Below are 24,080 nucleotides of genomic sequence, written 5' to 3'. Positions count from 1 at the left end.
TGCTTTGGAGCATGTGAGGTGGGAAGCACAGGGGTCTGCAAGGACCATTTGGTGTGGGAGGAAGAGAGGCCACCAGCACCCAACCTTGCTGCTCACAGCGCGCAGCAAAGCTCCCACAGCCCCTCTGCCAGGCCCAGTGGCATGGACAGTGTCAGCGCACATCAAGGTCCCCGAGGATAGTGGGAAGGGCAGAGCTTCCCTACTTGGCAAGCAGTCAGAGCATCATCCTGGGATGTGGCAGACATGGGGTCAAGTGCCTCGGGGGTATGTTTGTTTGTGCAGTATAAACACAGCAGTCCGGGAAGCAGCATGCTGTGCAGAAATGCCTTGATGTCACTCTGTGGAGATAAATACTAAGTTTATGTTCTCCCAGATCCGGGTCTGCTTTGCCCATATACGTCCCGTGACCAGCGCTGCCTCCGCTTTGCTTCAGAGGCGTTGGGATTCATTCTCTGCATGGATTTCGGGGCTGCTGGTGAGTCTCAGGACTGTGCATAGGGATCCACACCCTCAGAGATGGTGGGTTGGGGTTTACCCCAGCCCTGCAAGCTGGAGAGCTGGATCCCAGGCTGATCTTTTTATAGGTCTGATGTGAACAGCCGGCTGCTGATGGGTTTAGCAGATGCATCCTCCCTGCCTGCGGGAAGGCCAGGAGACCTTGGGAACCAGAGTCACTGGGGGTTTAGCGAAGGAATGGGGGGGGAGTAGAAGCTTTAAATAAGTCATCCAAAGGGACACGGTGGGTGGTTGCGTGGGGACACGGTGGGTGGCTGTGAGCGGGTACAGTGGGCTTGTGGCTGTGGTGGGGGAGCACCCGAGGGAAGAAGGCGATCCCTGCCTGGCAGCCCCGGGGGCAGGCCCGGGGAGGCGGTGTTCGGGGCCGCAGCCACGGCGTTCCCCGGGACAGCCCCTGCCCGCCCGGCGGGGGCACCACCGAGCTGCCTGGGGCCGCCGTAGCCGTTGCGCCCCGGCGCTAGGACCCGGTCGAGCCCTACCGGCCGGTGAGGGGAGGGGCGGAGCTATCCGTGATGAACCGCGGAGCCAATGAGCTCGGAGCCGCTGCCGGTTTCATTTACATTCGGTCGCGCCGCAGCCAATGAGCGTGCGAGCTGGCGGCCGCGCTGCGCCGGCAGGCGCCCCGCCCGGCGGCCGCGGCTCATTCGGAGGATGGCCTCCGCCGCGGCGTGCGGCTCCGCGCCCGCCCGCCCGCCCCGCCAACAGCCGCGGCCGCGGGGCGACTCCCGCCGGCGCCAGGCCGCGCTCTTCTTCCTCAACAACATCTCCCTGGACGGCCGTCCGCCCTGCCCGCCCACCGAGCAGCAGCCGCCGCCCGCCGGCTCGGGCGAAGGGGAGGAGGCGGTGGCGGCGACAGCGGAACCGGCCGGAGCCCCCCCGCGCCTGCAGTCCCCGCCGCCCCCCTGCCCGCCGCCGCCCGCTCTGCTGCTGCCCGGCGTCCCCCCGCTCATCGCCGCCGCTGGAGCCAAAGGAGAGGCGGACCCCTCCCGCGGGGGCATCTTCCTGCCGCAGCTGCTGCTGGGCGGCCCGCTGTGTCCGCCGGTGCCGCCCGCCCCGCCGGGGATGCTGGCGGCCGCTAAGCCGGGCACAACGGGGCTGCTGAGCCCTACGCAGAGCGCGGCGGGCGGTGGCTTCGCGTTGGAGGCGCAGCGACAGAGGTGAGTGAGGGACCGGGGCACGCCGGGCCAGCCCGCAGCAAACACCCCTCCCTTCCCCGGAACGGCCGCACTGACCCCGCGGGGCGTGGGAAGCGGCGGGACCCCCCCCCCCTTCCCGGGGCGCTGGGAAGAGCTGGAGTTTCCCAGGGCCCTCGGCCGGCGGCTCCGGGGGGTGAGGAGCGGAGCATGGGAAACGGGCGGCCCTGGGAGGCGGCGCCGGCCCCGCTGTCGCCGGGGGGCACCTGCCCCGTACCGGGGGTGAGCGGCCTCGGGGCTGGCTGCGAGGGGGGGTGGGTTGTGGAGTCGCTCGCTGAGTCTCTGGCTGCAGCCCTGCGGTATCTCGAGCGCTGCCTCCTGCTTGTCCCTCGCTTTGGTTCTGCATCTTTCTGCTTCCAGATGAAGCCGACGGAGTTATTGCTAGGTAGGACTCTTCTCCGGGTGTACGCTGCTGATGTCCTCATCTCCGCTGCTCCTCTATGCAGTAACTCTGTGTATTAATAAATGCTCGGGCGCAGGGAACTTTGAGTCAGCCTCGGGGGAGGATGTTCTGGCCTTTAGTGCAGGATTACCGGTGCATTTCCAAGGGACTCCTATTAGCCTGAGAGTGTTGGTTTTCCAGTCGGCTGGAAGGCGGGCTCTTGCTCAGATCCTGGGGATTTGAGCTCTGAAGGAACTCTTTTCAGGCTGTTCCTTGCATAAATAGCTTTGTAAAGCGAGCTGGCCCTCTGAGCCTGCAGATAGCCAAAGCCGTATCAAAGGCTTTAAGTCTCCGTAGTCTTTAGTGCGGCTTCAAAGCTTTGTTAGCGAGCTGAAACAGAGATATCTGTGCTTTAAACCTGAGGAGCTTTGCTAATGCAGTTGGTGGGTGTTCCCTTTCAGTGTACATCTCTGGAGTGTCCTGGATCCCCAGGAAACTACTAGGAGCTTAAAGTGAACTTAAAGAGAAGTAGCTGTTTGTCAGTACAGTGTGGAGGTCCTTTTGCTTGTTGTCCCTCCTGGGGTTTTTTTACCTTCTTGAACTGTCATTTACCACCCATTGCTTTTCTTCTTGTAATGGAAGAGACCTTTCTTTGTTTACTTCATGGAGAAACTGGGGCTGGGGCTGCTAGATGAATGCTTGGTACGCATAGATTGCACTATGGGTACCAAGTACAAGCGGTTGGGTACCGCTTGTTGAGCAGGAAAGCCCGAAGCGAGGGTGTTGCTGTGGCACAGCTCCTTCCCAGCGCTCCACAAAAGCCAGTGCACTCCGTGCTACGTGATTTCATTTCATTGCTCTATTACTGTAGTTAAAGCTCTTGAGGGCAAGTTTTACATCAAGAGCTTTACAAGCACAGTTGCCTCTGCGGGTGTGACTCTCGGTGTGCCTGTGCATGCTGAGTTCTGGACTGATGGAGTTCATGTAAGCGATTCAGTCCTTTCCCTTCCCATGCCAAGTCGATAGGATAGTAAGAAAATATTCCTGGGATCTTCTCATGTGATGTCCTTCCTGCCTCTTCCCTTGGCATCCGATTTTAGATGTTGTGTTCCACTATAGTAGTTCTAATCAACCTGCCTCAGAAGAACGATAAGTCAGAAATAAAAGGTAGAGAGAAGCACAAGGAGGTAATTGAGGGAATGAAAAGGCTTCTGTCTGAGTAGTGACAAAACAGACCGTGATTTTTCAGCTTGGGAGAGGTGACTGAAAGGGTGTATTGTATTGCATTAATCATCTTGTGTACTACTTTCAAGGGTGATTTGGAGTAAGAGTTCATCTATTTTTTTGGACTTGTAAAAAAGAGTGAGTGAGAACATTGCTGAAACTCTCAGGTTTCAGAAGATCCACATCTTTACATGGTAATACGTCTCTGGACAAGAGGATGGTTTTATGCTGCTTGTGGGGATGTGTTGGACCCAACATATCTCCTCCCAACGTGTCACGCTGGGTGCAGGAGTGGGTAAGATGGACCATCCCTCTGTAATACATATCTCCTCCCAACATGTCACGCTGGGTGCAGGAGTGGGTAAGATGGACCATCCCTCTGTAATACATATCTCCTCCCAACATGTCACGCTGGGTGCAGGAGTGGGTAAGATGGACCATCCCTCTGCAATAGCCATTTATTTTGTTGCTGGATGGTTCCATGGTTTGCTCTGACAGAACATCCCTTCATCCCCACGGGACAGTGGCATCTCTTAATGCAAACACACAGTGATTTGGGGACTGACCATCCTGCAGGACAGTGGTGGTTATGCTGCTTCCCCTTGTGTGTTTGCAAAATATGACTCAGGAATCGGCAAACAATCACAAAATGGGCTTCCTTTTCCTGGGGCTTGAGAATCTGGGTGGTGTTTTCCTGGTGTTGCTACTCTGGATAGGTTAATTGTGTGCATCATGCAAATACACTGGCATATGAATTCAGCGGAGCGAAGGGGGAGGCGGAATCTGCGCTGTGACTCTGGACATCTAATCTTTGGTGCCCACTTAAGGCAGCTGCTCTCCTTGGAGTCCTTTTTTAGTCACTGCCAAAGCTGCTTTGAGTTGCCCTCGATGGAACCTCCCTTAACCACACCAAGAGCATGGGCTGAAGGGTCTCCAGACTCCTTCTATGCATTTTCAATGACCAGTGCCTGGGGATCACATCATGCTGCGGCTTGCCCCAATCCATGGGGATCATTTTATCTAAAACTGGCAGTTTCATTGTGCAGAGCTTTATTACAAAACTTGACCTTGTTTGACTTGGGGACAGGTTGTGATGGCACCTTCCTAGAGTTGTGGTGATTTATGAGTAACAGGCAGGATCTGCAGTATCACAGAATCCCAGACTGGTTTGGGTTGAAGGGACCTTAAAGCTCAGCCAGTTCCAACCCCTGCCACGGGCAGGGACACCTTCCACTAGAGCAGGTTGCTCCAAGCCCCTGTGTCCAACCTGGCCTTGAACACTGCCAGGGATGGGGCAGCCACAGCTTCTCTGGGCACCCTGTGCCAGCGCCTCAGCACCCTCACAGGGAACAACTTCTGCCTAAGAGCTCATCTCAATCTCCCCTCTAGCAGGTTGAAGCCATTTCCCCTTGTTCTGTCCCTACAGGCCCTTCCTTCTAAAAAGTATGGCCCAAGGAATAAGTGACCATTTCAGCTGATGGAACGTGGAGTTTCTCTGAGTTGCTCAGTAGCTGTCAGGTCCTTGAGGATGTAAACTTCAGCGGTGCACGCTCCCTTGGAGGCACTGTGCCACCCGGATGCTTGGTTTCATTGTGCTGCTGTCTGAGCATTATCAACTTAATGACTTGAACCTTCCACTTTTGTTTTCCTGGGGAATCTTCTGTTTACAGGATCTTAAATTACAACACTGTTATACCAGCCTGCTTAATCTGCTCGCCATCCCTCCTCCCTTCTCCTTTTCCATCTTGCTCTGTTCTTTTGTTCTTTCACAGAACAAGCCTCCCAAGGAGCAGTGGAGGGAGGCAGCAAACAGCGAACAAATCCGCATTCACAGATCTTTAATGAATTTCTGCAGCTGGGTCTGAGCTTTCTGTGGAAACACAGATAACGGAGGGCCCAGAAAATAGCCAGGTTATGAAAGCGTGAGGAATGGGAACCACAGCCCTGATGTCAATGCTTGTTGTGTGCTGCTGAGGTTACAGTATAGCATAATGTAAAGCAGCTGGGTTTGCAATATATTCACTGCATTTTGCTGGGCTTAAGAATAAATACAGAGACTAAACTATTTGCAACTGATGCGTCAAGGTCAGGGAGCTGATGGGAATGCTCAGGATTGCTGATAAATCAGAAATGAGTGAGCTAATTTAGGTCATTTTAAGGGTGGGAGTTTAAACAGGAGTTGGTAACAGAAATGCTTTGGACCAGCTCTGCTTTTGAGTGTTAATTGGGTGCTGGATTGCTGACATAGGTGTGATTGAATTAGTTCCTTGAGTGAAACAGCAGAAATGCTTGGTCAGGCTTTTATGCTTATGATGGTCAATGTGTTGTTTTGTGCTACTGTCAGTTTAGCTGCTGGTTCCACTTCAAGAAACATAAATATTTAAAAAATAAGCCCCTCTGTTAATAAACAGACTTTGTTGAGAAGGAGGAAATAAATGTTTAAAAGTCTGAGTTTTAGTTTCAAGCCTTATTTGGAATAACCTGAGCACACACGGTGCTCTCAGGAAGCAGCAAGATCTGTTAGGGCTGGCAAGCTCTGACCTTTCAGAGGTGAACAGCAGACTGGGGTGTGCTGCTTGGGGCTGAAAATGAACATATCCTAAACATGACCTTTATATAAAGTCAGCTGAAATTATAAGGCTGTGGCTTTCTCTCTTATTTGCAACTCCAGGTGAATTGCATGTGTCTAATGTTAAATGTTTATAATTAAGAGCTGCCTGTAGTACTTATTATCTGACATTCTCAGCCAGGTATATTACTCAGAAGTAAGTTGTGTGCCTAGCAGGGAACTTGGAGATCAGAAAATCCATGTCCTTGTATCCTGTGCGTCTCTGCAAATGGCTCTGGGTCACACAATCCCAGACTTAACACCAAGGTAGTTTGACTTCTTCATTTAAAAGAGTCCAGAGGCTTTTGAAGTAACTTGGATCTCCAGGCAGAAGTTGTCTGTACAGAATTAACTCTACTTGCAGCTGATTTTACCTGAGGATGGATTCTGCAGCTTTTCAAAGTGATTTTGCAGGAGCCCTGGCAGTGGGGTTTGGGATGCTGTGGCAAAGGGGATGCTTTGGAAGTGCTGTTTGCACCTTTCCCTTGCTGCCAGCTCATGGTTCCCCTGCAATAAGGGTGTTTGGGATAATGTTGCCTTGCTTCAAGGCAATGAGCCATCAGCTGAGAGGGAAGATGCTGCCAAATTAAATGTAAAAAGGGGAGGAATTGGTGGGGCCTGTAGGAGTGTTATGACTGGAGCTTCCTTATCTCGGTGCTCCTTGGCTGTGAACTTGAATGCACTGCCCAAACCTTATGTAGCAGCACAGCATTTGTGGCTGTTTCCTAATGTTCTACTTGTAAGATTTACTTTACAAGCTTCTTCCGAGTTAGGACAAGTAACACAAGCTTTATTGGACTGTTATTTTCCAATGTAACTCTTGACTGAAGTCTGCAGGATCTCGGTGTACTCGCTTAAAACATCACTTCTTTGATTCACAGTCTAGTACAGTTATCTCTGCTCTCCTCCTTGCCTTCCTCCCCCTGATCTCGGCTGGTGAACACGTGCCTCCTTGGGCTGAGCACTCGGAGCTCATGTTGAGCAGCAGCTGTATACTGAGCGCTGTGGTGCCAGTGAGAAGGGAGGGGTTTAGGTTGTCGATGCTCTTTACCATGACTTTGCTTAGCCCCAGAGTCCTTCATGATAGTTGCAGGGATGTGGGTTGCCCAGACTTGCATCCGCTTTGCCAACTGACCAGAGAGCTGTGGGTGAAGCTTCTTCACTGGGCCTATGGTGTGCTCGCAGCACTGTGACTGTACCAGTTCAGAAGAGTTACTAACAGTAGTTCTCAGGTTTTGGCAATTTACTATGAGCTGGGGGGGAAAGGTCTTTGCTTTCTATTTTAAAGAGTACTTCTGAGCTACAGATGAGCTTTTCTGTTCTGGGTTTGGGTATGGAGTGTTTGGTTTAGAAGAGAGAGGGAGAAAGTGGAGAGAGAGGAAGTGATTCTCACAAAAGTCTCAATTTCTAATTTCCTACACTATGTATGTTTTAGTTCTATTAAATCTTGAAGCCTTAACTCCAGCTGTCCTGTATTCCTCCTATCAACCAGTTAAAGCTGTGAGCCTGTCAGGCTGAGCGAGCTTGAAGATGCTTTTTTGAGCCTTCTTTTGAAGATTGTTCCAAAGTCTTCCAGCTCTGCAGTTTGAGTTTAAAAATGCACAACTTGACGTGTACATGAGCATAATGAAACTTGGATTCTCTAATGAGCACGAGGTATTGTTGATAAAGCAGGTGACTGCAGATGGAGGGTGCTCACCTAAAGCCACTCTGTCATGCTGGCTCTTCAAGTGCAGAGCTTTAAACACCTAACCTTTAGTTTATAGCTGTTGTGTGTATAACTTACTGTAAGTTGTTATAGCTCATTCTCTGAAAAAGCTGTTAAATGAAGAACCTTTAAGTGCAGGAAGTCAAGTGATTCACGAGGTGGCTCTTGGATTCACAAGACATTCATAGAATGGTTTGGGTTGGAAGGGACCTTAAAGCTCATCCAGTTCCGTTGGCCACTGCCTGAGGCTGTGATCCCTGGGCATTTGGAACACCCCTACCCTGTGCAGGACCTTCCCCAGGGGATGCTCCTCTTGCTCTGGGTGGTGGTACCCAACCTCAGCATACCCTGCACATGGAGCTGGGTGCCCATTTCATTTGCTAGCCAGCCACAGCACAGGCTGAGCTGCTGCTGGTCAAAGCTGCTGCTTGGCATCATGGGCAGATTTGCATTTGCTCTGCTGTGGTTGCTGCAATTTAAGCACAAAATTTTGCCCTGGTGAGGCTACAACCTCTTGATGGTGGGTTGGAGGGACCAATGTTGGGGTGGGAAGAACCAGGTGCCCCTAAAAGCACTGGGAGACCTCTCTAAACTTCGACTGGGTTTCCTCCAGTCTGTTCTGAATCGTAGTCTTCCTCTTAAAAAGCTTTTAATTTTTCTTCTATTTTTTTTTTTACTTGGGTTTATTGTGCTGAAAGCTTTTGTTTTAACAAGGCACATGATGAAGTGACAGCATCATCTCTCAGAGAACTGCATGAGTATTTCTAGCATAATGCCCACAGTGTTATCAAGGGGACACTCTGCATTTCACTTGCCTGGTTTGGTCAGCAGTTCAGTACTTGGTGAACAGAGCACAAAGCACGGAGGGGACCAGCCTGGTGAGCTAGAAACACCTCGAGATTGAGAGGAGTACTGGATGTGTCCTGGCCAGCACATGTGGTTTGCTTTGTGAGAAGCAGCACAGATTTTAGGAGTGGGCTTTAGATGTGGGCTCTGGGCAGAGGAAAACTTACATCTGGTTTGGAGGTTCTGTTGCAACAGATGGCTTTCATAATACTTACTGGAAGGCATTATTTTATCCTTGGATTGTCTAAACACTCTGAGCACCAAAACAATGTGATTTATGAAATGCAATGAATACAAAGCTCGTTTCCTCGTGGCATTAGGTCTTAATCATGTGTGGTTGTGAATCACAGCAGCTGCTGTGAACAGTATCTAATTTCTTTCCTCGTTAGTATTTAAACATCTCCAGGCTTTAGTGAGCTTCCCACTTACGCTGCCTCCACCTTTATTCAGATTATGCTTCATGTGTGCTCCTCCTTGCCTGTCCCGTAGGCTGCATGACACACTCTTCTCCTTGCACGCGGCTTTACTGGTGCCTGAGGAGTGCAGGATCTTCTCCTGGCTGCTTGGGACCAGTTGGAAAGCTCCCGGTGCGCCTTCAGGTTTGCAAACAAACCTTGAATAAGAACACAAAGGTGAAGGAATTGGGCCTCTCCTTTCATCGTGAGGTCTCGCAGAGGACCCTGCTCTGAAGCATAAAAGCGCTTTCCATGCTCATGTGGCTCATCTGGGTTTACTCTTTAAAGTGAAGATTAGCGAACGAATAAGTTAAACGAGCCCTGCTGTGAGACTTGTATTTATTCTCTGGCAGTCAGATACTTAAACAAATGTCAGGATGAGCTCCTGGGACTGTGACCTGTGATCCAAACAGCATGTTTGTGGTGCCATAAAGCAGCGAGTAGCTGGCTTTGTAAAGAAGGAGCACTTAGCTGTGTGCATACTATGGGTTATGCAGGGTGTCTTCTCTGCCTCTCATTGAACATCAGAGCTTGAAACCATCTAGCCATGAAAATGGCTTGCTCAGTGCTGGGCACTTCATGATGTAGACTCATTGTTAAAGTAATTTATTTCACAGAGTATGTGGGTTTGGTGATTCAGAATAAATGTGGTCTCTGACTGCTTTTGGCTTTAATTACTGAGAACTTGTTGCTGCTGGTGAGCTGTACTCAATCTGCTTTAGAGCAAGAAACTCATTACTGTAAGCAGTGAGGGCGGTAAGGCATGGGGCACTGCTAGAGCAGGGATGCTCACACTCATATGCTCTGAGGTACAAGCCTGAGAACAGCAAATGCCTCCTGGGCTGCATAAGTAATGGCAGTTGTGAAAAAGTAAGCTTAAAAGCTGGAACTGGTTTTCTTAATCCCTTGATGGTAGTATTCTAGCTCATCAAAGCAAAGCACGGTTCGTATTTGGCTTTTGGCTCACCTGTAAGGAAGGAAAACGATACAGCTTAATCTTTAAAGTAATGTCTTGGCAAAACAAATGTGACAGGTAATGTCTTCCTATTGTAAACAGGATTTGGGAGCTGGATTCCTTGTGCAAATTACCTTTGACAGTCGTTACTAAGCTAACGCTTCCAAAAACCAATACATGTTTTTTGCCCTTGTTATATTAATAACTCAGTCCCGTGACAGCTGTGATTATACTGAGGCCTGTAAAGGACCTTACAAAGGGACATCCGTATTAAAATAAAACTCAAGTGGGAAATAGGAAACCAAATTCTATTAGCCCCTGATTTTACACGCTAATTAAAAATCCTTGACCTCCCCCATTCCCCCATCTGTCAGCAGCACGAATGGCTAAAGAGGAACAGAGATATGAGCCTTGCTGCTAATTTTAGCCTGGTGCCTGAGGGTGTGTGTCTGCATGGGTGCATGCAGTGTGGATGCATGCAGCGTAGCATCCTTCCCACAGCAGAAGGGTGATGGATGCGACTCCATCCGAAACCAACCCACCCTGCAGGTCCCTTTGGCTGGAGCAGGTCTCAAGTCATGTTACTGTCTTTAGAATGTTCATATTGCAGGGCTTGGCAGTCCTGGAAGTGATTGAGGATAGGAAGTCATGGCAGAAGATGCACTCAAGGTGCTGTGTTGGTGGGAATAGCTAAATGCCCATTGAACTCTGGCTGTGTGGTTGGCCGAGTACAAACCTATCTGTTGGAGAGCTGGGGGCTCACTGGGATGGGAGGAGAATCCCAGTATGATTCTAGAAGCTTCTGATTTAACCCTTCAGGAAGGAGCGAAACCAACCATGGCAGAAGTGCTGGAACCAGGAGGGCAAAACAGAGAAGCTTCAAAATGGCCAAATGGCAGCAGCATGCAGTAAGGAAGATCTTTAGCCACCGTAAGGGCCAATATTAGGGGTTAAAATGAGATTCATGAGGGTTTTTTGTTTCCAAGCCTGGGAGTGCTGCGCAGGGTTGGGAGTGCCCAAAGGGCTGCCCCACTATCCCTTTAGAGGACATGGTGGCCCAGGAACAGGCATGGAAGAGACCTGCAGGTACCTGAAGCTGTCTGATAGTACAGGGTTGGTGTCTCTTTTGCATTCAACTGTAGTATCTGCTAAAGAACCTTCAACTGGGACACTTCCAACTACAGCAACATCCTGAAACTACCCATGTCCTCTTGGGTGTCTGCAGGTGCTCAGCCCATGGGTGGGAAGGGGGAAAATACTCCTGGTGGGTCATTGGCAAGGTCACTGTTTTTTAACCTGGAGCTGTGACTTAACCAGCTTTTTCTTTTCAACTCCTAAGACGGAACATAGAGGGATTACCAGTGCTATACATAGATTGCTCCTAGCTGTGTCCTCTTTGCTGGCAACACTAAAGAGCTCGGTCAACCTCAGGACTGGGGATCCTGCATGCTGCTTGTCTGTCGTTGTTTGCCCTCTGCAGTGAGTTTCTCTGCCAGTGCTCAGTGGGACTCTGGCAGGACCAGGAGAGGACACCACCAAAGCTGGAAGTGCCCAGAAGCTGAGTTTCCTCAGTGGGAAATCCATCAGAAAGGATAAACATAAGGGCTGGCTGCTGCTTCCCAGGGTGGGAGTATGCATCTTGGAGTTAATTTGTTGGGTTTTTATCTGAACACAAGATTTTTTTTGTGGGCTTTTTTTTAAGTGCATATTTAGCTCATCAGGGATTTGGCAGGGTGTTGGGTTGTGTGTCTGTCCGTGTGTGCACATGGAGATAAGAAGCCAAGGCGTAATCCAGAATTCCTCTGCTCGATAGCCCCTTATCTTGGAGCATGGGCTGTGTGTGTTTTCTCTCTTGGTGGGTCTCCTCGGAGGTGCTGGCTGTGTAAACACAGTTGCTGGGTTTAATATTAAAGTTCTGGGAGGTTCCTGCTGTACTGGCTCCTGAAATAGTGGGGAGGAAGCACCCAAAAGTGACCTCCTGTCTATGGATGTACAAACAAGCAAACCCTCAGTAGCTTGTCAAGGAAATAGCTGGTACTTCCAACAGGCTATTTTCAGGTTCAGGCTTCAAATAGGAAGCTCTTTAGGATACTGCTGAAATTACAGCCTGCTCCACAGAACTCAAACATATCAGATACTTTGATTTCTAATTATCAGGTAGCATGTCAGTAAAGGTGTGCATAAGGTAGCTTGCAGTGCACATACAGACATTACTGTTCAGTTTTAGTATTTAGTTGCATTTGGCAACAACCATTCTGTGTAAACTACTTAAAATCCTTTGAATTCCAGTGGATCAGGCCAAAAGCAAGAAGTGTTATCCTAGGTGAAGCTGCTTAGCACAGCATATGTGACTCGATGGTTTTCTCATCAAAGCTAGCAGCCACTGAAACAATCTTGTGCAGCCTGTTGTTGAAGCGTGGATTGGCTGCATGAGAAGAGCACTCAAACTAAAAAGCAAATATATATATATATGCGCATGTATATATATATAAAATAAGTGCAGACTGCTCAAAAAGTGTTAAATTCTGCAGCACCCTCCAAGTACTGCACTGTTTAATAAAGCAGTACTGTACATCAGTGGCACTGAGGAATCCAGCAAGTCTCTTTGACCACAGTGGTGCTGCGTTGCTGTAAAACATTGGCTTGAGCATAGAAACTGTTTCGGGTACTCTTTGGATTAATGAGACCTCTTTACGTGCACCCTGTTTTAAGATGTGAGGGTGAGTGTCTTGCTCATCTGGGATTCCTCCACGGTGACAGCTTCGCTCGAGGACTGACGATATTTACAAGCGTAGCTAAAACTGAAGTTTCCTGTTGGCAGAGTGGGGATGAGTCATTGTGGTTTTGAGTGGAGGGGTAGGATCCTCCCTTCACTGCAGCAGGGTTTTATGTCCAGATCAGCTCTTGAAGCAGCAGGTTCAGGTGTTTGTCACTTCTGTCTCTGTTAATGAGAAAACGAGGTGGTGTTTGGAAGGTGTAATGCTCTGGATGGATCTCTACCATGGAGATACTGTGGTGGCACAATTCAAGGCCAGGTTGGACACAGGGGCTTGGAGCAACCTGCTCTAGTGGAAGGTGTCCCTGCCCGTGGCAGGGGGTTGGAAGTGGATGAGCTTTAAGGTCCCTTCCAACCCAAACTATGCTGTGATTCTATGACACTGTGGAGTTACTAGTGAGGGTCTGGCCATGGCACTCTCAATCCGTCCACTCACAGCAGGATCCTTTTACAGAACTACATGTTGTTTTGTACCAGTGCCTATTGTCATTGGCATTAGCTGTGTGTTCCCTTTGCGCACCACACATGGCGTCTTTCTGTCTGCATCCAGGGGAGGAGGAAGGCTCTGGATGTTACCAGCTGCATTCCTGCCAAGAGGCTTGACATTGGCCTCCATGTTGCATGAAGGGTGTTTTTATTGCAGATCAGGTGCCAAAGTAGACTGGAGAACTGGAGACCCATGTGTATGTGAAAGCATTAAATGTTCCTGTGCAATTCTCATTGAAAAGCAAAAAATAGTAATAATTTTAAAGCTGAAGTGCTGGTGAAGGGCACTGAAGCTGTGCCAGGAATGTTCTTCAGCAGGACCTGAATAGCTGTGGATATGTAGGAGGCAGTCTATAGCAATGCTGAATGTGGCAGTCCTGTGGGAGGATTTACCTCTCCTGTGTTCACAGAAAGGGACACTAGTTTTTCATAGAACCATAGAATCACAGAATGGTTTAGGTTGGAAGGGACTTTAAAGATCATTTAGTTCCAACCTGTTTGAGTTGTGGTCTTTTTTTTCTTTTAAGAATACCTGAACAGCACTGCTGAGAATCTGGTAACAGTTTCCTTCTGGGGATAAAAATAAAGGTTATACATGGGAGTTTAAGTTATTACAAATTCACAGAGAAAGGGCACTACTTAGATTTTAATAAGGAGACGCTATAAGCAGACTTTGGGAAGAAGAAAAATGTTCATTAGATTGGTGTTCATTCTCTTCATATACTTGAGAATACAGAGAAAAGGGTGAATTCTTTCTCGGGAACTTGCAGTGAGGAATGAGGGACTAACTTGGTTTCAGGAATACTCAGATTAAAGTGTTGCTTTGCAAAACATCTAAATAATCACTGGTATGCACAACCACAGGAATAACTTCAGAGATTGCAGAGGCTTGCCTGCAGACCAGCAGTTTTAAGTAATATTTATGTCAATGTAGAAGGAAGAACACCACAACACCATCTTTTCTGAAGTGCTGGATTTCTGGACACCATGCTCAAGAAAAAGCAGATGGATTTTGTTCATGTCCAGAACTCTGGTGTATCTCTTCTGTAGCAACAAACCAGCGTGTTTTGGTTTCTTACCCAGCTCAGGCTGGAGAGAAGGAAAGGCAGAGTCACTGGGAATAGCACATTGTCCGGCTGTTTCAAAATGAAGTGCTGGGCTTCAAGACCAGACTTAATCCCAAGTAGGTTTTTTTGATCTTTAACTTGAATCAGCTGAAGCTACAAATGGCTTTGCTGTGTAAAAACCCTTCCATAGCTGTTAACAATTCATAAGCCTCATTTTTCTTGACCTCTCTCCTGGCTGCTCTTTGCTCCCACCCAAGGTGCCATGCTTTTGCTTTGGTGCTGGATGCTAACTTCCAAGCCTGAGAGCCTGGCTTTGGTCTGTCTGGGTGGTGCCAGAGCTCTAATACAGCTTGGAGTTGGATTTTTTTCCCAAAAGTAGGTCTTGTCAAGCCAGATTCATACAATTTTTGTCTTATATGCTGCTTCTGAATTGATTTCCATGGCAGTATTGTCCATAAGTTGTTATGTTGCTTTGGAGGAAAACCTTAGACTTGAATGCATGTGGCTTGTGCTAAAGCTGTAGCACAATATGCTTAAACAAAAGCAGAAAATATGGAATCTGATAGCTGTAGTGTCAGTGTTTTGCTGGTGGTAGATGAATGTGAGTGCATTGTTCCTCTGGAAATTGCAGTTGTAGTTTCACAATTCATTTGTAAATCTCTCCCACCAAAGAATGACTTTGACAATAGTCATGTATCTTACCTTGGCAAAGTCTATTTTTTTTGCTTAACTGTAATATCTTATTACTGTCAAACTAACTCACATGATTCCTACTATTATTCTCCTTGTGTCTTCCATTCTGGGATTTCAGATGAGTACTGAATACTCTTTGCTTCCTCTAATAACCCTCTCTATTGTCTTCTGGAGAGATCTGTCAGTTTTATTGAGCTTCAGCCATAGACTCTGTCTGCTGACTCCTGCAGCTGGAGATAGGTGTGCTCTGAACAGAGTACACACAGATTCAGTCATCATACAGATATACCTGCATCTGCCTATAGATTGACATAAGATGACTTATTCCCTTGCCTTGATGGGGAGGAGCTTTTTGTGATATTTCTTGTAAGATTTTTAAATGAGGATTTGGAAGCTTTTTAGGTGTTTAATTTCTAGGTAGGTGGTGTTATGTGTTGAAGGTAGTGCTCTTGATAATGAAGTTGGTATAAATATGTATTTCCAGAGTCCCAGAGGGGGAGACAAGTTCTTGGCCTTTTTAGGAACTTCAAACTCTTAGTTAAGCACTCTTCCAACAACACAAAAAGAACCCAAAGAACCTGCCATGTGTCCTAAGAGCTCATAGATCTGTTGCAGTTCATAAACTCCGAGGCCATGAACTAATACTGTTCACTCTTCGTGGTGTTGTACATTTTACAGAAGGCGTTTTATCTCCCAGCGCTGCTCTCTAGACTTTTTAGAAGACATAGTGGAATATGCCAGTGTACGAAGGTACTTGTTTCAAAAGCAGCATTAATCTCAACTCGTTGCATGCAGTCCTCTCCTCCCTCCACCCTCTTCCACGCCAATATCTGAGGTCCTGCATGCACGTGCTGCCATCTGATCATACAACCGGCATGACTTCTTTGTCAGAGCACTGACCAAGCTCTTGGGTTTTTCTTTGTTCTGTCGTTTATAACTGCAGGAACAAGCATATATCTGGGTCTCCAAGACACAAAAGTTTGAAGAAGATGCACTTCATCAAGAACATGAGGCAGTATGACACCAAGAACAGCAGGTAACTTCTGGAGCTCAAGGTGCCTCCTCTACTTGGGTAAAATAGGATGTGCTCAGTAGACTCTAGTTCCATGTAATTAGCCATTTAATATCAGCGGGAATAAGGTGACGTCCTTGTTAGTTTTATACTTCTGTCAAAGGCAGTAGGTGCTCATACCTGCTACGTTTGCAGCAATATTCTAATGGTTCTGCCATCCTACTTTGAGGAGGTTCAGTCATTCTCTTCTAACACCTTCCTTATCTGTAGCACACAAAGAGGTTAATGCTAAGGAGGATTCAAGGAGAATGGCTTGGTTTAGCCAAATTCTTGGCTCAGTTGCTGAGCAGAAGAGAAAGGGGAGGCTGCATTCATATTTATTAATAGAGGTGTGAGGCTTCATCTAAATGTACAATATTATCTACATCTTTTCATAAGGCTTATGTAAAAATTCATAAATATAGATGTATATTTAAAGACCAGGATCTCCTGTGAGGAGCTCCCAAGGTGATGGCAGTTACTGAATGCTGGGTTTTGATACAGAGCTTGGCTCTAAGCGCTTACGTGGTCAGAATGAAACCTCTGCTCTTGTGCTGCTTTCTGAACACATCAAATCCACACCAGTGTCTGTGACTTGCAGTGATATAAGAGTCTTCTGGTCATGTTCCATAAAAAGCTGCTTTTTCTGAATCTTAATTCATATCCTGATTATTTTTTCCCATCTGCTGACAGGATAGTGTTGATCTGTGCTAAACGAACACTGTGTGTGGCTTTTTCTATCCTACCTTACGGGGAGAGTTTACGGATCAGGTGAGTTGTGTTTAACTGCTGTGTGAAATGGCTGGTCTGTGGCTTGCAAAAGGTCTTTTTAGATGAGTATGGCTGGTGTAAGGCTTCTGTTTTGAAGGAGGTGAACTTATTTAACTTACCATTTATGTATAAGGACAAAAGCTTGCTATCAGAGCAGTAAAATCAGACATTGCCACAGTGTTAAAAGTGTTCATTCAGACTCCAAGAGGAAAATAGTGGGAAAGGTAGACTTCTCTTCAGGTGTTTATTCACGATTTAAAGCACTCCAGTCCTGTGAAATCCCTGAAAGCCACTTTGAGTAGATGATGTGATTTGTTGCTGTAGTCCTAAAAGAGTCAGAAATCAACTGTCTTTAGTGCAGCAAACAACAGTGTCAGCTAAAAAGCATATGAAGCATTAGGGAAGGATGCTGCTGCCTTTACTGGAACCTTCCATGGTTTTATAGTGGAGTTACATCTAAGTAAGTTTGAGATGCTCTGCTGTTTTTCAGCTCTAAGCCATGAATGTCACTATTTGCAATCTAAGAAAACCAGAAACAGTTTAGACTGAAACTGCTTTTGGTGTTTGTACTACATAGAACTGTCAATATGATCACTTATGAGAAACCAAAGCTGCTAACTGGACTTCCCTGCAACCTTGCTCAGTCCCTTGTGCAGTCTGAGTTGAGTCTGTGAAGGTCTGTGATCCACAAATAGACCATAGAAAATACTAATTTTATTCGAATCCACTTCTGGCAAAACAATTGTATTGTCACTCCTGTCCTGTCCATAACTTATGGACGAAGGAAACGGATGTTTAGTGGTGGGAATTGCATTGTATGCAAATGCACTTGCCACAAAAATAGTTGATGGGAAAATACTTTCTCACTTAATAAAAAAGCAGGGAGGTCACTGCAGCTGGTTTAGAGCAGTTCTGAGCACTGTGTCTTTCTGCTTGTAAGCTGGCAATGCAGTTTTTCAACTGAAAGCTGCTTTTTGGCATTGGAATATAGGTGACAAAGCTGCATGCTGCTATTGCTGAAGCAGAGTTCTGCTTCATTCTTAATTTGACCTTGTGTGCATTGTGGTTGGAAAATTGCCTTTCTGGAAGCTGGAAAACTAGGAATATAAATCATGTTTGCTGTTAAGCAAGCGTTAGTCTGTGGGAATGGCATGATCTTACGCAAAAATATAATATTGGGGGGAAAAGTTTACTTTTGATAGGTATATTGGTATGATTTGAGTTAAAATGAGATGAAATTTGTTTTTTTGGTTAATGAACATCTTCATGTTTTGAAGAGAGTCATGAAAAATGAATGTGTTTTCGGAGGTGGTGGGATTGAGGGATTGCCCTGTTCTCACATAGGAGAACTGAGTGTTGGATTTGGCTGTAGGTAGTGAACAGATCTGACATTTCCCAGGGCTTGTGCTTGTTGTAATGGCACACGTTCTTGTCTGCATTTAGTGATCTAAGAATGGAAGGACAGAAGCAGCGACATCCTTCTGGGGGAGTTTCAGTCTCCACGGAGATGGTGCTTGGACTGGAAGGAGTCGAGCTGGGTGCTGATGGCAAGGTAAGGAAATATGTTCTTGTTCTCTTGACTCTTCGTTTGTAATGCCAGTGACCAAACCACTGACCAGAGCAGAGCAGGGCACAGCAGATGGGTGAGCTGGCTGCTCTCACCCCGGCGTCATTTCATGCTGGGGCAAATCACTTAATCTGTGCCATCCCTACAGTGAGAGCTGTGACTTTTCAGAGCAGAAGTTTGCTTAAATCCTTAGTTTGAAATACTTGGCTTCAATGAAAATGCTGCTTCTGAAGAGGCTGTTGAAGCCTGTGATCACTCTTGCCTCTGCTTCTGGAGAATTGGTTGGACTCTGGTATCTCAGGCAACATGAGTGATGTTTTGATAGAAATATGGGCAAAGTTTATACCCCTTTAGTTTATATACCGCCAGAATTGTACTGATCTGATTCTCCCCTTTTCTTTGCTACCCCAGCACATCTCCTACAACGCTTCCATACTGAGTGTGGAAGCAAGTCATTCCTCAATCCAACTTTTCCTTTTTTTTCCAGTCCCACAATTTCAAGGTCTCCACTCCCAAATTCTATATTCTAGTAGAATCTATCCTAATCCCCAAATTCTCTATTCTATGAAATTCCAACTCGGAGTTCCCAGGAGTTTGTAAATCCTAGATCTCTGGAAATAAGCTTTTCAGTAAATTTTCCCCTCTAACTACTACAAGTTTTTCTTCTTTAAGGTTGTGTCCTATGCAAAATTCCTGTATCCGACCAATGCCCTTGTTGTTCGCAAAGCCGACAGCCACGGTGCTGTTCCCTCGTGTCGAGCTGGTGCTTCCCGGAGTCTTCCTGGATCAAGATACAAACCTGTGACAGCAAAACCAATACCAGCAGGAACAGACCTTGGTAAGAACCAGCCACCAGCTTTGCCATCACTCTGCACACAGCAGAAAAGCTGAAAAGGAATGTATTTGTCTGAAACAATTGCAAGGAATAAAGTGCATTATTAGGAAGGATGTGCTGGTGCTGGATGGAGACTGGTTTAGCACAGCCTAGTAAAGAAGGCTTGTTAGCGACGTGTAAATGACGAGCCTTAAGACTGAGACTTGCACACGTTCCTTACATCCTCCATATATCTGGCCAAGTTCTGTTTATGCACTTCAAGGAGCACGAAGCTTTTCCTTGGAAGTGTGAAGTTATACATTACTCAACAAGAAACATCTGGTGTACAGGTGGTCCTCCTTGCCTTCTAGCACAGCAGCAATGCGTAAGCCAAAGAGTTTGTGGCAAGAATCCTTTCTCTTGTGTAAAGAAGCAAACCTGACAACTCTGCTGTCTGTTAGATCAGCGTATAGGCACAGGAGTTCAGTCTTGAGCAGTTGTTTTCTGTGCATGTTTGTGGATGGCAAGCTTAGTTTCCACTAAGTCTAAAATGGTGCATCAGGCACATGCAGGAGAAAGAGCTTGTGTGGGTTTTAATCATTCTCATACCTGACTGGTGCATTTACGAAATGCAGACGTGCAGAGTGCTGTGGGATCTGCCAACACTCTTCATGTTTGCTGTTTGAAAACTTTTTTAAAGAGGAAAGAGGGAAATTGAAGCTCTGTGTCTTTTGACCCAACGTTCTTTCCTCATTCCCTCAGGAAGTGAAGCTGGAGAAGCCGCAGAGTATGATCCAAATATTCTGGATGATCCTCAATGGCCCTGTGGAAAACATAAACGTGTTCTCATCTTTGCCTCTTACATGGTGAGTGACTGGCATACCTGAACAGAGGAGTGATTGCCTGGAAGATCCTCCTATAAGGATCTTCCTTGAGGAAGAGAACTTCCTCTAGGAAGAAAAAGTTGTGGCTTTTTGAGAATTGATTAGGAAAAATACAAATATTTGGGTTTATACACTCAGCTTGTTGAGGACCAACCTGACATGTATCTCCATGGTATTATTTGCTTCTTGTAACCATTTGCTTACTAGTTTCTTGTAAGACTTTGTAGTTGAGATTCAGCATTACAGAGATGTTAAACTGGGAATAACAAAACTGAGGCTTGCCTTTGCATTAGCATCTTTGGAAGACTTGTTTGGAGGTCACTACTGTTCACAAGAGAAATGGTAAATTTTGCCTCGTGTGTTTCAGACTACAGTCATAGAATATGTGAAACCCTCGGACCTTAAAAAGGATATGAATGAAACCTTTAGAGAGAAGTTTCCTCATATCAAGCTGACACTGAGCAAAATTAGGAGGTAAGAAATGAGCGCTGAATAATGAGAACATAATCTACGCTGCACAAAGCTGCTTTTATCTTCCACTCGGATGGAGCAAATACTAGATCTATTAATAGTATATATGATTAAACACTAATCTCTTGTTGATAGTTGAGCTGACTGTAGGATGACAGCTCTGTACAGGAATGTTAAGGATGCTGTGAAAGGGTAACAGTTGGTTTTCATAGTTCCACCTAAAAGGGTTTTATTTCACGAACTGTGGTGTAACAACACTAATTGGCAATTAAGAGTGAAGCGTTAGCCTCGAAACAAATCCTTGTAACCTGATTGTGTGGCTACAGTGCAGCCCCACTCTAACTGGATTGTCTTTCTGGACCCTCCAGCTATTTTCACCTTTCAATTACCGGCTTACTGATGATGGACTCTAACAAGATTTTAGGATGAAGAGTGTTAGGTTTGGGGAGTCGGTAAAGAAAAGCATTTTATGAAGGCAGACCTATGGCACTCAATTCCTCATCTTCCAGTAAATGTATCTGGCCACTCATCAGTGAGATGCACTGTTGCGCCTTCAGAGAGCTGTAATCTTGCTGGTATTACCCATCAGTTAATGCAGCCAGGGCCTCTGAAATAGCCAGCTTAAACACAGCTGCTGAATCACCAGGGCTATGTGTAACCCTGCTCCAAGTGGAAGGCTTGCTCAGGCAGAGTTTGTGTTCTGCCGGTGTCCTGCTACTCCTCTTTGTAGCTGAGTAGTGTGTCTGCACAGAGATCTTCTTGAAGGAGTAGCATGAATGGCAGCCAGGAGAGATAGCATCTACTGAGAAGTCTGCCTTAATGCTGAAGCACAGGGCTAGCTGTTGTGGGAAGTGTGTAAACCAGCCTGCCTTCCCCCTCTGACCTGGTTCTTCATAATGTGTGTAGTAGAGGGGTCTCTGCAGGAACTGCTGTGATCTGCATGACTTTGATGTGGTATTCGGTAAGTCAGGGTTGTTCAGGCCTACGATATGAATCACAAACCAGTTTGGGAGCCCGGAGGGAATCATGCAGCAATAGCCTGTGTGTCAGTGAGGCAGCTAAGCCCCCAGTGTTTATGAGCATATGAGGAACTGTTCTTCCACAGTCAGCTGTGTTAAATGTTTGGGCATCAGCTCCAGCTTGCTGCCAGCTGGACGTCTCCAGTCTAAGATTATACTCATCATGGTTTTCCAAATAGGAGACTTGCCCATGTGCTCTTCTGTGTTCCCAAGCTGCAGTGTTTCTAAAGCATTTCATAAAAGCTGTCATGTTTGAGAGGGTGTCTCTTTTCCTATTCCCAGTTTAAAGAGAGAGATGCGGAACCTGAGTGAAGAGTGCAATCTGGAGCCAGTTACTGTCTCCATGGCTTATGTTTACTTTGAGAAGCTCGTCCTCCAAGGCAAACTCAACAAACAGAACCGCAAACTGTGTGCTGGTGCTTGCGTTCTGCTTGCAGCCAAGATCAGCAGTGATCTCAGGAAACACGAAGTTAAACACCTTATAGATGTAAGTACTTTGAGACTTGCTTCAGGTGTTGTCAAAACCTTCTCTCTAGTTCATAGAACAAGACAAAGGTTAAAGCCAAGATTTCCAGCAGTGCATGCTTGCATTTAATTTAAGACCAGCTCTTTCAGTCAGTTTTATGTCTCATTAGGACTCTTCTTTGATTAATTTCTATGATTCATTAAAACTACCTGACTGGTGCAGTCTAATGTCCTGCTGATCCTACAGTGAGGTTATTTTTGCACTTACTCAGGCAAACATAAGTGACTGTCGTGTGGGTGTCACAGCTGAGCTGATAAGCTGGTTTACTTGTCTGATCCCTGGCAACACTTCTTAGTTCTGTAGGTACAGCTCAGGCCAGGCATCGCTGGCTCCTGTTTTGTGTTGATAATCAAACAGTACATTGGTGTCTTGTGGATTAACTGATTATTTCTCCCCCTCCTTTTTTATTACTGTCACAGAAACTAGAAGAGAGATTCAGATTCAACAGAAGAGATCTCATTGCTTTTGAATTCACCGTCCTCGTAGCTTTGGAACTGGCTCTCTATCTTCCTGAAAACCAAGTTTTACCTCATTACAGACGGCTCACACAACAGTCTTAACCAAAGCTACGTTCAGCTGACAGCCAGTGGCGCTGGGGATGGCATCACTGAACACTGCTGGTGAAGTTGCCACCAGCCTTTCCACAGCCCTGTGTGCATCCTGCCCTGGCTACAGCCAGTTTTGGAGCCCGCAGTGTGTCACTGAACTGCTGAGGTGTGCATTGTGGCCACATATGGCAAGTCTGGAGGATGGTACGAGAAGAGTTAATGAACTTTTATTTTCTTTTGGACATTTAAAGCACAGATATTCACCAGTCAGCTGTCATGGCTGCTTATTATTCCTTATTTATCTTTTTTGGTTTTACTAAAACTGTTCTTCCCTACGAAGAATACTATGGTATTGTTTCTTTTTGGTTTTTTAAAGCCTTTATTATATTCCTTGAAACTAAAGGAAGCATCACTTCCATTCCAGTGCACCATAAAGTTCAGATGTTTCTAAGAATCTTCTTGCATTTTTACATTAATGAAATGCATACTTTATTTTTTTAAAGATGTGCCTAAAACCGGCTGGTCTGGTACCAGTGCTTTTTAAGTTAGTTATTTTATTTAGTGGGGAATCCTGAATCTGTATAGCCATTTATTCTTTACCTGCATTGGCCTTGCATAGAAGGAAAACAATTCCAGTATATCTGCACTAATGATACACAGGGCATCTGTTCTCTACTATACTACAGATCTATAGTAGTAAGACTGAAATTACTTTGTTCCAATTTAGTTGACTATTAATACCTTAAGAATATACATTTTATTTAAAAAGGAAAGATTGAAAATCTCTCATGAAGTACCACGTGTTGAACAAGGTTGCTGCAGCAAAGCCATTGCCATCCGAATTCACCCTTTAGTGGAAGATGGGTGCTTGACTAAGAGCAGTTTTGCTGTCAAATGTATCATTTACAGTTTTTGTTTCAGTGTTCCATGGTCCGAAATAAGCACCTTTTTAGTATGACTGTGCTATATATGGTCTTACGTGTTCTGAACAAATGAGTCAGTAGAGCTACTGCTGCCAAACGAAGCCAATGAAACAAAGAATGCTCAATATTTAAATGCTACCTTTTTACTCCGTTCTTCCAGCATCATCACTGTGATGGTCCTCATAAAACTGGCATTTGTTGCACATCTGAACAGCCCAGCAGCGCTCTAACGCTTACTCAGAGGTTAAATAACTTCTCTGACCATTGGCTATTCCTTCATTTATTTTAAATGTCCAGGTTGGGAATGAACTCTTGATTGTTATTTGGAACACTCTGTGATACTGGCTCTTGGGTTTATTTTCTAAAGCAATATCATTATACAAATAACAGCGGCCGTTTGCAAGGAACAAAACTGATGCTTGGCTATTACATCTGAGAAACGTGTAATTTAAGTTGGACTCCTAATTGAAATACTAGACCTTGTATGGAGGAAAGGGACTTGCTATCTAATATGTACAGTAATGTAAATTCCTGTTCCTTGTATTAAATGTTGGTTGTAGCCAAAACCAAAGCTGAACCTTTGCTCTTCAGCTGTGT

At 46.1% G+C, this 24,080-nt stretch overlaps 1 protein-coding gene across 1 annotated transcript; it reads left to right on the top strand.

Moving 5' to 3' along the window:
- Positions 1–1,096: 1,096 nt before the first annotated feature.
- Positions 1,097–24,054, top strand: CABLES2 (Cdk5 and Abl enzyme substrate 2). Its single transcript, XM_030502693.1, is given in 10 exon segments — positions 1,097–1,141; positions 1,144–1,673; positions 15,853–15,945; positions 16,654–16,731; positions 18,175–18,283; positions 18,971–19,136; positions 19,875–19,978; positions 20,364–20,470; positions 21,769–21,973; positions 22,432–24,054. Coding segments are annotated over 10 exon segments (1,578 nt in total). The 3' UTR covers positions 22,573–24,054.
- The last annotated feature ends 26 nt before the right edge of the window (positions 24,055–24,080 follow it).

Source organism: Strigops habroptila, chromosome 13, assembly GCF_004027225.2.
Source record: "Strigops habroptila isolate Jane chromosome 13, bStrHab1.2.pri, whole genome shotgun sequence".
Lineage (NCBI taxonomy): Eukaryota > Metazoa > Chordata > Aves > Psittaciformes > Psittacidae > Strigops > Strigops habroptila.
This window is presented reverse-complemented; position numbering and strand designations above follow the sequence as displayed.